Below are 13,514 nucleotides of genomic sequence, written 5' to 3'. Positions count from 1 at the left end.
GTATAACAATATTAAATACAACAAAATTTATAAAATAAAAAATGTTATCCAAAGTTTTCCCAAAATATGGTGATATACTTTCTACTAATGAGCTATCCAGTTAAAATTAACGCACTTCTCATGAATGAGATTAGCGGAAAATTAAACACTACCCTGAAATCTGATTTTTTAAAATTCTCAGATATTAAAAATAATAATTCTGAAATACCGGAAAAAATAGGCACTAAATTAATAAAAACAGCCAAAAAAAGTGCTGTATGTTTTTTAAGGACTGGACTAGTGTACCTGCAAAAAGCCAAAACTCGTAAAATGCAGATCTGCGTGAAACAAAAAAGCGCGGGATGAACGACACAGTTGCTAGCGTCACTCTCTCTAACCGTTACTTCTTCTTAAACTCATCCCTAACAATCACAATAACAACAACAAAAAATAATCATCAATTATCTCAAAAAAATGGTGCACACAGCGTTCGACACATCACAATTAATCACAAACTCCCCGTACAAAATCGACGCTGTCGAATCGTACGGTCACAACCTCCTCATCACCTCATCCGACGGTTGTCTCCGCATCTACTCCCCGGAGTCTATTGATTCGGAGCAATTAGATGGCGGTTACGGAGCCCTAGAGCTGAAAAAAGAGGCGTATGTGCTTCAGAAGACGATTAGTGGCTTTTCGAAAATGCCTGTAGTGGCAATTGAGGTGGTTGTGTCTAGACAGTTGTTGATCTCGCTTTCGGAATCGATTGCGGTGCATCGGTTACCGAATTTGGAGATTGTTGCGGTTATAAGTAAGGGTAAAGGTGCTAATGCTTTTTCCTGGGATGATAGGAGAGGGTTTTTGTGCTTTGCTAGACAGAAGAGAGTTTCGATTTTTCGGCATGATGGTAATTTTTTGAATTATGCGGTGTTTAGTGGAATTTTGTAGTGTGATTATTTTTTTTGTGTTTAGTGTCTGAATTGAGATGAATTAGTATTTTATTAAAGTGATTATAATTATTTGCTTAGGTTTGTATTGATATGCATTGCTAACGTTAGTTGATTTAGAGAGTGTTGTTGTGGAATGTGGATGAACTACTAATCACACGGTGAAATAGCTAGACGTTAGTCGAATTAAGGAGTGTATAGTGAAATTTTGTAGTGCGAATGATTGTTTGTGTTTAGTGTTTGATTTGAGATGAATGAGTATTTTATTATAATGATTATGGAGATTATTCAATTAGGTTTGTTTTGATATATGCGATGAATATGCTAAATTTAGTTGAATTAGGGAGTGTTGTTGTGGAATGTGGATGAAGTACTAGGCACGAATTTATTTATGCGCAGTGAAATAGCTAGACATTAGTTGGATTACGGAGTGTTATTGTGGATGAAGTAAGTATGAATTGTCATGTGTTTTTTTTTTAATTTGAATTATTTATGTGCTTTTGCAGGTGGGAGAGGATTTGTGGAGGTTAGAGAGTATAGTGTTCCGGATTCGGTTAAATCAATGTCTTGGTGTGGTGAGAATATATGCTTAGGCTTAGGTAACAGAAAAGAATACGCGATACTGAATGTCACGAACGGGACATTGTCTGACTTGTTTTCTTCCGGGAGGAATGCTACACCTCTAGTAGTGCCTCTGCCATTTGGAGAACTCCTATTAGGAAAGGTATTTGCTAGTCTAATAAATGAAATCGCATAACATTCTTAAATCCTTGTGAAGCGTTTGGTATTATTGGTTCATACAAATCTTATGCACAAACATACACACTTCTTTTCCTTTTGTGAACGGTTGTCTGCTACATAGCCAGATAATCTGACAATTTGTGAGGGAACTTTTTTTCAATTCTGTTATTTCTTCCTTGTTTTAGGATAAGATTGGAGTGATTGTAGACCAAAATGGGAAGCTTGTTCAGGAAGGCAGGATCTGCTGGTCCGAGTCACCTGCAGCGGTTGTCATTCAGAAGCCATATGCAATAGCTCTATTACCAAGACATGTCGAGGTTGTCTTATGATTTTTGCAAGCAAAATAGGTTGGATCAGTTTTGTTATCTTGAATTGCATTAGTGCATTACTTACTTTGGAAATGTGCAGATAAGGTCTCTACGATTTCCTTATCCATTGGTACAAACTGTTGTACTCCGCGATGTCCGTCGTCTTGTCCAGAGCAATAATACAGTCATTGTTGCACAAGACAACGATGTGCATGGACTTTTTCTTGTACCTATTGGTGCTCAGGTAACTTCATAGCTAAAATTCAACTTTTAAAATTTTTATTTCTATTGTACTTGCATGTGTTGGGACTAGTTTTAAAAAATGGTGGATACAGCAGATATCCACCTCCTTTCATTTTTATTTGCCTGGATGATTGTTGAAAATTGAATGATATTGGTTGTTCACTAGAACAATTGGATTAGGTTGTCCTGGCAACTTTGGCCCATTGTTGTTTGCAATAGTATTTGAGATATTTTTTTTCATGGTATGATCAATTACGGAAATATAAATACACATGCCTACACCGAGGGTTGAACCCTCGACCTCTTATTACCAAGTGGAGAGGAATATCTGCTAGGCTACACATGTTGGATTGCGTTGATATTCTTGTTTGTGGGATTTAGGTATTTCTTCCAGGGTAAGTTACAGTGTGAATTGTTACATATTTGTTGTTCTGTGGAATACATTTCCTTTTAATGTTACATTCAGTTATGATTTACCACATGTTTGTATTACTCTATTAGGCCCCGCCAATTTTTATCTTCAGTCATGAATATAAGAAAAACAGTTATGATGAACGTGACCCTCTTGTGTGTGTGTGTGAGGGGGGGGGGGGTTGATCATTATTAATATAAGTTCAGCAGTTCATCTAGTAGTTTTAAGTAATTCTGAAAGTAAAGTAGTGCGGAATAAACTACCACATTTAACATATACTGTTTTGCAGATTGTACAATTAACAGCATCTGGTGAATTTGAAGAAGCCTTGGCATTGTGCAAGATGCTTCCGCCAGAGGATTTAAACCTTCGAACAGCAAAAGAGCAGTCAATCCATATAAGGTGGATCTGTGGTTTATGTTTTTACCAACATATTTTTAGTCAAAGATTGTGCTGTAACATCTACAAGCTACAATTGTTTTCTATTTAATGTACATATGCTGACATATAATACTAGCATGAAAATTGTTACATGAAAGAAGCATTATATATGTATATGAAAGAGAGTACTAGGAATTCTGCAACAAAATATAATGAAAATGAATAGGAACCAATAAAGAAATTACCGACAACGATGCCAATCTCTTTTAATAGGTATAATAGCTAATTTGCTACTACCTAAAATATATGACACCAAAAATCCTCGACGGTATAGAAATAAAGATCTGTTCTAAATATAAAAAAGATTGTACTTTTGAATAGCCTAGCATTTCATACCATTCTTTATATCCCATGATGGCCAAACAACAAGAGCTCTAATGAATCTTGGCTTTCTCTTGCCTCATACAACCTCAAACTCTTACGGTAAGCCAAGGCCTCCAATTTTCCAAGCCTTATAGTACATTGCAAATATGTGCTCAAACTTGAAACAGTCCAAGTATTTTATTTGTTGACACATTGCATTCAAAAACTGGCATGTATAAGAAAATATGTCCCAGAGTTTAGGGGTTTATTAATTCCAGGTCAATGGTTATAAATTTGTCGAGATTCATAAAATTTGATATTGGACATCTATTTTTAATGACGATCACATACACTATGTTGAATTTAAAGATTTTAATAGTAATTATCAATTTTGATTTGTTCATGCCTTGTCTGCGACTTTGTTTTGAAGTGCTAGCAGTTACAATTACTTCTACATAAACTTTATCATGTACAAACTTTATCATGTACCATTATCTCTCATATGGTAAGAAGTTTACATGTCTCATAAATGGTACAACTTTATGGAGTATATAGGTGATAAATATAGAATATGATCCAGTTAAGGTCTCCTCTAATATCTTAAGGTTTTGGTAGAGCTGGTTACTTAACATGGTATGAGAGCTTCATTTGGAAAGTGTTCTTGGTCTGAGCCTTCCCATCCTTGATAGTTTAAATTTAATTGTTTGTTTGTCAACTCTGTTTCTGTTTTATAGTCCACTCATACGATTGGGGGGAAGTGTTGAATATAGTATATAATCCAGTCAAGGCTGGTAACTTCAGCAATAGGCATTTCATCGAAGAAGTATGTAGTGGCTTCCTTTGCTTTTCCACCCTTTTAGTTATACTAAACAATATCTGAGAAAGTAGGTCCCTGGATTCATTTCTCTTGTACAGCAGCTTTCTCGCTTCCTTTTTGATAAAAAAAATCTTTTAAAACGCTGATTTGTTGTTTCATGAATTTATTGGTGTCTTCATATAGGCTTGTTGTCGAGAGCGTGGTGTATTTTATGAAGTTGACATTTTGCTTTTATAAATTTGACTGGTATGGTTCTATTATAATGGTGGAGATACAGTGGCATGTACTGTACAGCCTGCATTTGTTCTTAAAAGTTTTTCGAAGAATTCTGTTAAATTTATTGCTGAATGGAATGTGTTAGAGCAGGGTCGATGGAGGGAAATATTCGTGGAGGCCTTACCTCTATTCTTAGAAATAGAGAGGTTGTTTTTGTAAAGATTCTTGACTTTGACAGAGTAATGTTAGTCAGAGAAAATATTAATTGGCCTATGCGCGCACACACACACATGTGCGCATATATACTTAAAATGTCAGATATTTTTATATAACTTGCCATTGATGCAGATATGCACGCCATCTTTATGAGAATGGGAGCTATGAGGAGGCGATGGAACATTTTTTGCAATCTCAAGTGGAGATCACCTATGTCCTATCTCTATATCCATCTCTGACATTTCCTAAATCATCTACTGCAGCTGAAAGAGAAAAATTCTTGGACTTCATAGGGGATACTTCAGAGCTATCAAGAGCTTCGTCTGATATGTCAGACGATTTTGCATCTCCAGCTTCCTCCCCATTGATGGAGTCTGATGAGACTTCAGGTCTTGAGTCCAAGAAAATGAGCCACAACACTTTAGTGGCTCTCATTAAGTTCTTGCAGAGGAAGAGATTCAATATTATTGAGAAGGCCACCACAGAGGTGACTGAAGAGGTAGTTTCAGATGCTGTGGGAGATCATACCGTTTCTTATGAAACAAGTAGACCTAATATATCAATCAAGGTAAACTAAATAATCTTGCTCGAGTGCGCCATTTTTCCTTTCTTTAGTTCCTCCCCCCTCCCCCCCCCCCCCCTCTCTCTCTCCCTCTCCCTCCCTCCCTCTGTGTGTGTGTGTATTTTATTAATGTTATCAATTTCTTTGGGTATCCTATTTAGCTGTATCATGTTAGTGCCTTATTAGCTTCTTATATTTTTCTTTCTTCATCAAGAGAATCCTTAGTATTTATTTTTCTTGATTCTAAGAAAATGAGACATTACTTATTTCAGCTTCCAATTAATGTCAGCATCACTTAAGATGTAGCATCTGTTTTCCCATGTTTAAAAATAAAAATAAATGTCTAAGATCCAGGCTACAACTCTTGTTAAGGTTACCTCAGCATCACCCAAGGAATGTCATGTAGCAAATAGGCAAGAGCAATATGTTCTGTAGTGTTATTCCTACAAGTACGGGTTCTTGTTTGACTGTGCTGGATATTTTTTTTCCTTTTCTTCTCTCTTTTTTTAATATAAGAAATTCTTATATATCTCTCTTTTGGGATCCTATATAACTGTATCATGTTATTGCCTTAATGGTTTCTAATATTATTGCCACGCCATCAAAAGAATCCTATATTTATTTTTTACGATTTTAAGAAAATGAGCTATCACCTATTTCAGCTTGCAAACTGATCTAAGCATCATTAAGATGTAGCACCATCCGTTATCCTATGTTTCTAAATTGAAATGTATAAGATCTAGGCCTAGAACTATTTTTATGGTGACCTCAGCATCATCTGAGGAATGTAACGTAGCGAAAGGCGGGAGCAATAAGTTTCATAGTGTTATTGGTGCCTACAATATCAACCGAGATGCTCAAATAATCAAACTCTGTCCAAATGAAGCATGTATTCTTAAGCCAATTTCTTTAATGAAATATTTGCTGAGCGCTGACCTTACCTAATACCTATAACCACCAAAAATGAATAAAATTCGCTTTGATGTTCCCCAAAGTCAACATATTCCACCTTCTTTTTTCTTGATCTGAAGATACCATCACTCAATGCACTGATTAATCTAGACCACTATCTTGAAGCATTTACTGTGAAGTTTCTATGATGCGCAATATTGATTGATATCATTAAACTATAGTATCGTATGAGGATTTCCTCATAGGAATTTATATAATTTCTTATATATGATAGTATGATTAGAAAAGCCAATGTTTTGGCCTTTTGCCATACTTTGACAACATGAATTTTGATATGTTTTGATTTGTCCTATTCTTACAAATTTTTTTTATTTCAAGTTCTGATTGTAATTTCTCTGTTTTTTAGGGCCGACTTAACAACCCTAATAATTCAGCTGCAAGGGATATGGCAACAATATTGGATACCGCCCTCGTCCAGGCTCTGCTTTTAACTGAACAATCTTTAGCTGCTATTGAGCTGCTGAAAAGTCTTAACTTTTGTGATGTTGGAATATGTGAGGAGTTTTTTCTCCAAAGGAACCAACATTTGTGTATGTTAGAACTTTATAAATGCAATACAATGCATCGTAAGGCTCTCCAACTTCTTCTTGAACTAGTAGAAGGGTCAAAATCAGAGACACATAAAGCCGAGATTCATCAAAATTTCAAGCCGGAAATGATAATTGAATATCTGAAAGTGAGTTTGATTCTATTTGGTTGCGTTTATTGGATGCAGTTGAATTCTTATAAGATTCGGCGTCACGGAAATTTTGTTTTTCCCTTGAAATTCTATATTTGCATACACCATGATAATTACTGTAACTGTTGAAAAAAAGGTTCTGGCTGATAAATACTGTCTGGATATCTGATATGTAGGACAATTATGCTCCGTTTGGTTGGGGGTGAAGGAAAGGAAATTTGTGAACAAAATTAATGAAAAAAATAAAGGTAGAGGGAAGAGAGTGAATTTTCTATAATGAGACTGGTGAAGAAAATGATTAGGATGGAGAATGGAGCATACCTTCTCAGATTGGTGGTATTGAGCACTAGTTCAATTTTCTAGGAATAGGATGGAGGAAGGGATGTAAATCATAAATGTTTACCTGTATTATTGTACAACTGTCGTTCCATTTCCCCCAATTTTACTCACTCTGGTTAAAAACAGCATTAGAAGTGAGCCTATATCTTCTGCTTTTTGAACACTCCAAATTCATATTATGAATCATTTTATACTGCATGAGTTGGTACCCTTTTTAACAATTTGAAGATACATTACGTGGTTTATCTCCTTCTATCCATACTTATGAACTGTCGTGAACATACTATTTGCAGAATGTCATTGAAAATGACAGATATAAACACTTTTACTTTCATCATCTACCCTCTTTTATTACTGTCTTTTCTTTTTCCAAACAAACATTGGATCACCGTGTTATGTATCTTGGACTTGTGTAATCGCTAATTGGTTTTCTTGAAGCATGCATCTCATGAGATTTTTATGCAGCCTTTATGCGAGAGTGACCCTATGCTTGCCCTGGAATTCTCGATGCCTGTTCTTGAAAGCTGTCCAACACAGACTATTGAGCTCTTTCTATCTGCAAATATTCCTGTGGACTTGGTTAACTCTTATTTAAAACAACATGCTCCAAATCTACAGGCTACATATCTTGAACAAATGCTTGCAATAAATGAAAATGGAATCTCCGCAAATCTTCAAAATGAAATGGTAAACGTTTATGTTTTGATTTTTATATACTTCCCGTGTGACCTGATGAAACAATCTGTCACCCGCATCTGCCTCTTCAGCTATTTATATTCTCTGTATTGCACAGCTGTCTTAAATAAAATAATATATCTATTAGTCTTTTCTTGGCAGGTCCAAATCTATTTTTCTGAAGTTCTTGATTGGCAAGCTAATCTAAGTTCTGGAGAGAAGTGGGATGAGAAAACTTTTTCTCCAACAAGGAAAAAACTGTTGTCTGCTTTAGAGAGTATCTCAGGATCTAAAGCGGAAGTGTTGTTCAAGCAACTTCCACAAAATGTTTTGTATGAAGAGCAAGCAATTTTGCTTGGAAAGATGAACCAACATGAGCTTGCATTATCAATATATGTTCACAAGGTACTTTGTATGGTTTGTTAATCAAATTGTCAACATGTCATAATTTTTTCTGAAGGTAAACAACATGATACATACTGTTGGGGAACTTTCTATGAACGGATGAGATGCACAACACTTTCAGTTGCAGGCATCACCCATTAAAATATCTGCAGCTTGCTATGCTACTGTGTTACAAACTTCATTATAATAACTACATTTAGTTCTTTTTGTTTTCCCTATCATTTCATTGGTTTCAATGTGAGCTTTATGTTGGTTAGTTCTTCATTGTGTGTTTTTTGTGTGAAGCGGACCTTTATTTATTATTCCCATGATCCCTTCCACTTTTTTTTTTGATTAAGATTTGAGCCAAGATTTAATTGTTGTTTCATCGGAGCAGTGTGAACGGTATAGCCCAGCGCCCCACCCCTCCCCCGGGATTTCGTCAAGTAGTATATGTTATTAGTTGTAACAATGAAATCGAGGTATTTAGCCGGTTTGGGGGGCGTCCTTTGATACTTCAGGTCAATTAGGATATCTTTTGCCAAAAATTCTTATACCCTAATTCCCCCACCCCCCTAATGACGAATTGTGCAAGTCCGCCCTTTCTGAAAAAGAGATAATGCTAAAGCAATTTATTAGGAATATTCCTCAGAACATGAGGGGCCCTTGAATGTCTAGCTAATAATAATGAATTGGTTAGTTGCTTTCTTTATATTACGAGGAATTTTTTTTGGGAATTAATTTTTTCAATATGTTAAACTAATTAAATAGGGAAAGAAATTGTATTTTTTAATGGCTGCATTTCAGTCTCCTACCAGTTGACTTAAGTATAATCCACCAACTTCAGGGAATATAGGTCACTAAAGCATTGCATCCATGATGAGTGCAAGGAACCGTTGATCTGGTCATTCATTACAATGGTTTTTTGTACTAGCATCTGACACTAATCTTTTCTTTACTTGTAGCTTCATGTTCCACAACTGGCACTGTCATATTGTGATCGGGTATTCAATTCTGGACTGCAAACACATTCTTCTAGAACATATAGCAGCAATATATATCTTACTCTGCTGCAAATCTACCTTAATCCTCAAAGAACAACCAATAAATTCGAAAAGCGAATAAATAATCTGATGTCATCAGCAAACACTAGCATTCTAAAGGTTAGTTCCTGGAATTTAATCAAGACGAAAGGAGGTCGACTATCCAAGAAAATTGCAGAGATAGAGGGTGCAGTAGACACTAGAATCAGCCCAAGTAGCACAGATAATGGGAAAAGTGATGGTGATACAGATGATGTGGTTGAAGAAGAAGGTTCTACTATGATGCTTGATGAGGTCCTTGATCTTTTAGGCCAGAGGTGGGACCGCATCCATGGAGCACATGCCCTAAAACTCCTACCTAAAGAAACCAAACTGCAGGTACTATATTTTCTGGACTATGTACAATTTATATCACAAAATATATTATAATTTGCCACATGTTTCCAGATATTATTTGCTTTTGAGGCTTCAAAAATAGCAAAATACTGTTAGGGAAAACATCAATTGTCAAGAATCGCACGTGTATATGTGCTGTTGTCTAAATGAACAAAGATTATTGTGTTTATGACCAAGTTCCTTCTGGAATCCATTCTCTGGTGGATAAGTTTTTAAAATGATGTTTGAGCATATCCGAAGACTCCTAGGTTTTACCTCGGACAGATCAAACATATATATAATCTAATTTATCAAGCACAAGGATTTGTAAAAATTTTGTCATTGGAAGCATTTGTCATCTGAAATCTATTTAATTTTCCGATGCAATAGTACATTATTGTCTAGAATCCGTAATGTACTGTTGTCTAGATGAACATATATTATTCTATAAGAAGATTCACCATATTTCCTTATAGTAAGTAATTCATTCTCTGGTGGTTGAGTTCAAAATTATGATGTTAAACTTTTTCCACGCACTTTTCAGGCTTAAAGAGCTGATTGTAAATTGTAACCTTTTTGGGAAGGATGTACTGGCCTCTAAAATCGATCTAATTTTCCAGTGCATAAATTGCCAATTAAACTCTAATTATAACATTTAATAGATGCTATATTAAGCATATCCTTTCTCATGGAATCAAAATTGCAATTTGTATGGGAAACATATGTCTAATATCGTTTTTTTGTCTTTCAGAACTTGCTTCCATTTCTTGGACCCCTTGTGAAAAAATCTAGTGAAGCATACCGAAACTTTTCTGTGATAAAGAGTTTACGAGAGAACGAAAACCTCCAGGTGAATAATTATTTAAATTTGATCTTTAACGATAAACTAGGTGTGCACTGGAAACCAGTGATGTATATTTAGTAAGCACAATACTTTTTTTAAAGCCATTAAGTTAATCATATTATCGGCCACATTTTACCTTTGTATACTTTTCATATACTGTAGCTTTTAATTGCAAATTCTGCACTCTTAAGAGCTATAAATCATGAAACAGGTAAAAGATGAATTGTATAAACTAAGGAAAACGGTTGTGAAGATCACCGGTGAGAGTATATGTTCTCTCTGCAACAAGAAGATAGGAACTAGCGTCTTTGCAACTTATCCAGATGGCAAGACAATTGTACACTTTGTTTGTTTTAGAGATTCACAGAATATGAAGGCTATCAGCAAAGGCACGCATCTGAGGAGGCAGTGATGGTGGATATTCAGGTTTTGCTTTGGACTTTTAACTAAATGATTCACTTCATGATGATTGACCTCTTTTTGCATACTGGAAGGCAAATATATCTATCTATTTAGTTTCCTAACATGTTGAGATAATTATGTAATCTTCTCTTTATTTTGCAACATGTACTCTCCATCAATGGGAATAGACTTTTTTTTTTGTAGTGTTGTAAAATGTAAAGTATATGCAGTCTTAATTGCAAAACTGTAACAGTGATACAAACATATTACTTGGCATTTAAAGTAGCATGCATTCTGTTTACTAAATAATTATTTATTTCTTTTGAAGATTTGGTTATCTTGTACTACAAAAGCAGACAATGATGGAAAGCACATGAGGTTTGTGAAAATCTCTCCATTACTTTACTGATAATGACTATATGCGGCTAAGCCTACTTTCAATTTTTGAATTGATGAAAATTATGAAGTTAATCCTTGCATCCTTTATTTAGATGGTATAGATGGTAAATTCCTTGCATCTTTGCCATTAATAGAAAAATCTAATTTAGTCCACATGGAGAATGGTTTAACCAAGTAAAAGACAGTAATAAGATGTTTTGCGAATGTAAATTAAATTCCATTTCACAATGTCTGGAAATTTATAAAAACTAGTTTGATTTGTTGTTATTTGCATTCTGCAACTTCAACTTTCTTCTTCTTGTTCTTCCCAACAAAAGTGTACAGAAGAACACCGACTCTAGATCCATTGCATGGATCATGTTTGTAAATAACCTCTACATCAAAATCCTTCTTAGCTTTCTTGAAAAATACACTTTCTTTCTTCCACCTCTTCAGATGAGACATCACAAACACCATCTCCTTTGTTTGTTCACCTAACAAAAAGAATTTCAGCGTTTGCAGTAAAGGCTCGTAGAGGTGGTCATGATACACTACATCAGACCCCATTATGACGTCATACTCATCCTTCTCCTTAATGGCTTCCATCTCCTCCTCCACTCCCCACCCCAGCGCAGCCACCTCCACTCCCCCTCCATTGTGCCCCACTGTATTCAAGTTTGCTTCCACATTGAACTTGAGGTTGGGAATTACATGAGAAAGATCCGTGACAGTCACACGAGCACCGAGGATGGCAGCAGCCGCTATTCCAACCATGCCAGTGCCAGAGCCAAGCTCCAAAATGCGAAGTGGCTGTGAATGAGGGCGGGTAAGTAGACTGGAGAGAGTAGCGGAGCTGTGTTGATATTGATGATCAAGAAGAGAAACAAAGGCTGTAGCGGCTGGCCAGAGCTGGAAGGACAATCCCTTTGATGGGAGCTGTCTGATCACCAACGACGAATTTATAGACTGGAGGTTGAATGTTTGTTGATGATGGTATAGCTGTAGCTCATCTTTAGCCTCCTTTTTTCCTTCTTCATTTTCTTGAAGTAATAGCATAGTGCAAGGGTTGATTTCTTGGTCACTATCTTCTGCTTCTCTTTCTGTTACTTCAGTGATTTTGATACTCATAATTTTGCTTCAAGATTGGTAACAGCAGCAGCCGCCTCCTTGTATGAATTTAGGTCAGTTTTCACAAAATTACAACTTGCAAGGTTGATGCTTAGAATCTAATTCCAAACAATGTCATGTATATATAATAATAGACTATAATCGTCATTACATTTAACCAGCCAACAACTTCCAAAAGTAGTTAGTGCATATGTAAGAGTAATATAACTGTACAAATAATTTGTACTGTTTTATATTTAACGTTAGGGGTTGCTTTTTTTGGAAATGTGATTTATAGTTTACAATTATCCATGTTGATGTGTAAGACAAGAAGTGCCGTCGAACCCGGGCAAGAAGTGATTAATCAGTAAAATCAGTTATTTTTATAACAGAGCTGCTCGAAAGTAATATTTCCCTTTAGGAAATTAAGAAATTTTTGCGATTTTCTTATACATGATCCTCTAATTTGGTAATGTTAACTATTGTAAACTCAAAAAACATCAATGAGTAAAATTGCACCTTGCTTTTTAGATTAAGCTATAGGAAAACCTCGATAAATTAATATATTTGAGATCATGAAAAATTATTAATTAATTGAAATATTAATATATCGATAAATTAATAATTTATTAATTTACCAATATATTAATAATTTATTAATTTATTGAGATATATTATTTAAAATTTTATAATATATACAATTCTCATAATAATAATTTATTTTCATATATTGAATACTTAAAATAACATTAAGAAATATTTATGAATTTAAATAAATTGAAAAAATTCACTTATTTAATTAGATTACGTACTCAAAATAGTTTCTAGACCAGCCTTATCACCAGAGACCTTATTTAACTAAGAGCAACTTCAACAGTTTAGCTATTTGAAGTATAAGGAATATTGACAAAAAAACTACTCCAAACATCCCAGTGATTCCTTAAATCACTAATAGCAAGTCCAACGGCTCCCTTAAACAGGCTCTTAACTCCAAATATAAGTAATATGATAAAAATTTGCACTCCAACATTGTCTTAGTGGTTTCTTATATCACTAAGATATCACACTCATGCCTTATCTTTAAGGTACCACAAGACATTTCTTATTTCATTTTTATCAATAAAAAATTGA

General features: G+C 35.0%; 2 protein-coding genes across 4 annotated transcripts; one reads left to right on the top strand and one right to left on the bottom strand.

The window, feature by feature from the left end:
- Window positions 1-294: 294 nt before the first annotated feature.
- On the top strand, window positions 295-11,934 carry LOC141723511 (vacuolar sorting protein 39-like). Of its 3 annotated transcripts, XR_012576293.1 has the most exons (14): window positions 295-886; window positions 1,433-1,650; window positions 1,853-1,984; window positions 2,076-2,219; window positions 2,920-3,032; window positions 4,756-5,191; window positions 6,504-6,833; window positions 7,641-7,862; window positions 8,013-8,255; window positions 9,200-9,655; window positions 10,404-10,502; window positions 10,708-10,922; window positions 11,227-11,276; window positions 11,799-11,934. XR_012576293.1 is itself a non-coding variant. In XM_074525335.1 (13 exons), the coding sequence occupies exons 1-12, from the start codon at window positions 454-456 to the stop codon at window positions 10,906-10,908; spliced, it is 3,027 nt and encodes a 1,008-aa protein (XP_074381436.1). In that variant the 5' UTR covers window positions 295-453; the 3' UTR covers window positions 10,909-10,922; window positions 11,227-11,364. The 3 variants fall into 3 exon arrangements, 2 of the variants coding, with proteins under 2 accessions (XP_074381436.1, XP_074381435.1); XM_074525335.1 differs by lacking the exon at window positions 11,799-11,934 and having other exon boundaries at window positions 11,227-11,364; XM_074525334.1 differs by lacking the exons at window positions 11,227-11,276; window positions 11,799-11,934 and having other exon boundaries at window positions 10,708-11,215.
- On the bottom strand, window positions 11,562-12,404 carry LOC141723512 (uncharacterized). The gene has a single exon (XM_074525336.1). It carries the CDS (start codon window positions 12,402-12,404, stop codon window positions 11,562-11,564), a length of 843 nt encoding a protein of 280 aa, XP_074381437.1.
- Window positions 12,405-13,514: the final 1,110 nt, after the last annotated feature.

This window comes from Apium graveolens, chromosome 5 (genome assembly GCF_009905375.1).
Source record: "Apium graveolens cultivar Ventura chromosome 5, ASM990537v1, whole genome shotgun sequence".
Classification (NCBI taxonomy): Eukaryota; Viridiplantae; Streptophyta; class Magnoliopsida; order Apiales; family Apiaceae; genus Apium; species Apium graveolens.
The sequence above is the reverse complement of the archived record's forward strand: the minus strand, read 5'-3'. Positions and strand labels throughout refer to the sequence as shown.

Excerpts from the sequence above, each read along its gene's own strand:
- LOC141723511 (XM_074525335.1), top strand. The coding sequence starts at position 454 with ATGGTGCACACAGCGTTCGACACATCACAATTAATCACAAACTCCCCG. Across the intron at positions 3,033-4,755 it reads GAGCAGTCAATCCATATAAG|ATATGCACGCCATCTTTATG; the intron begins GTGGATCTGTGG and ends CCATTGATGCAG. Across the intron at positions 7,863-8,012 it reads CAAATCTTCAAAATGAAATG|GTCCAAATCTATTTTTCTGA; the intron begins GTAAACGTTTAT and ends TTTTCTTGGCAG.
- LOC141723512 (XM_074525336.1), bottom strand. The coding sequence starts at position 12,404 with ATGAGTATCAAAATCACTGAAGTAACAGAAAGAGAAGCAGAAGATAGT.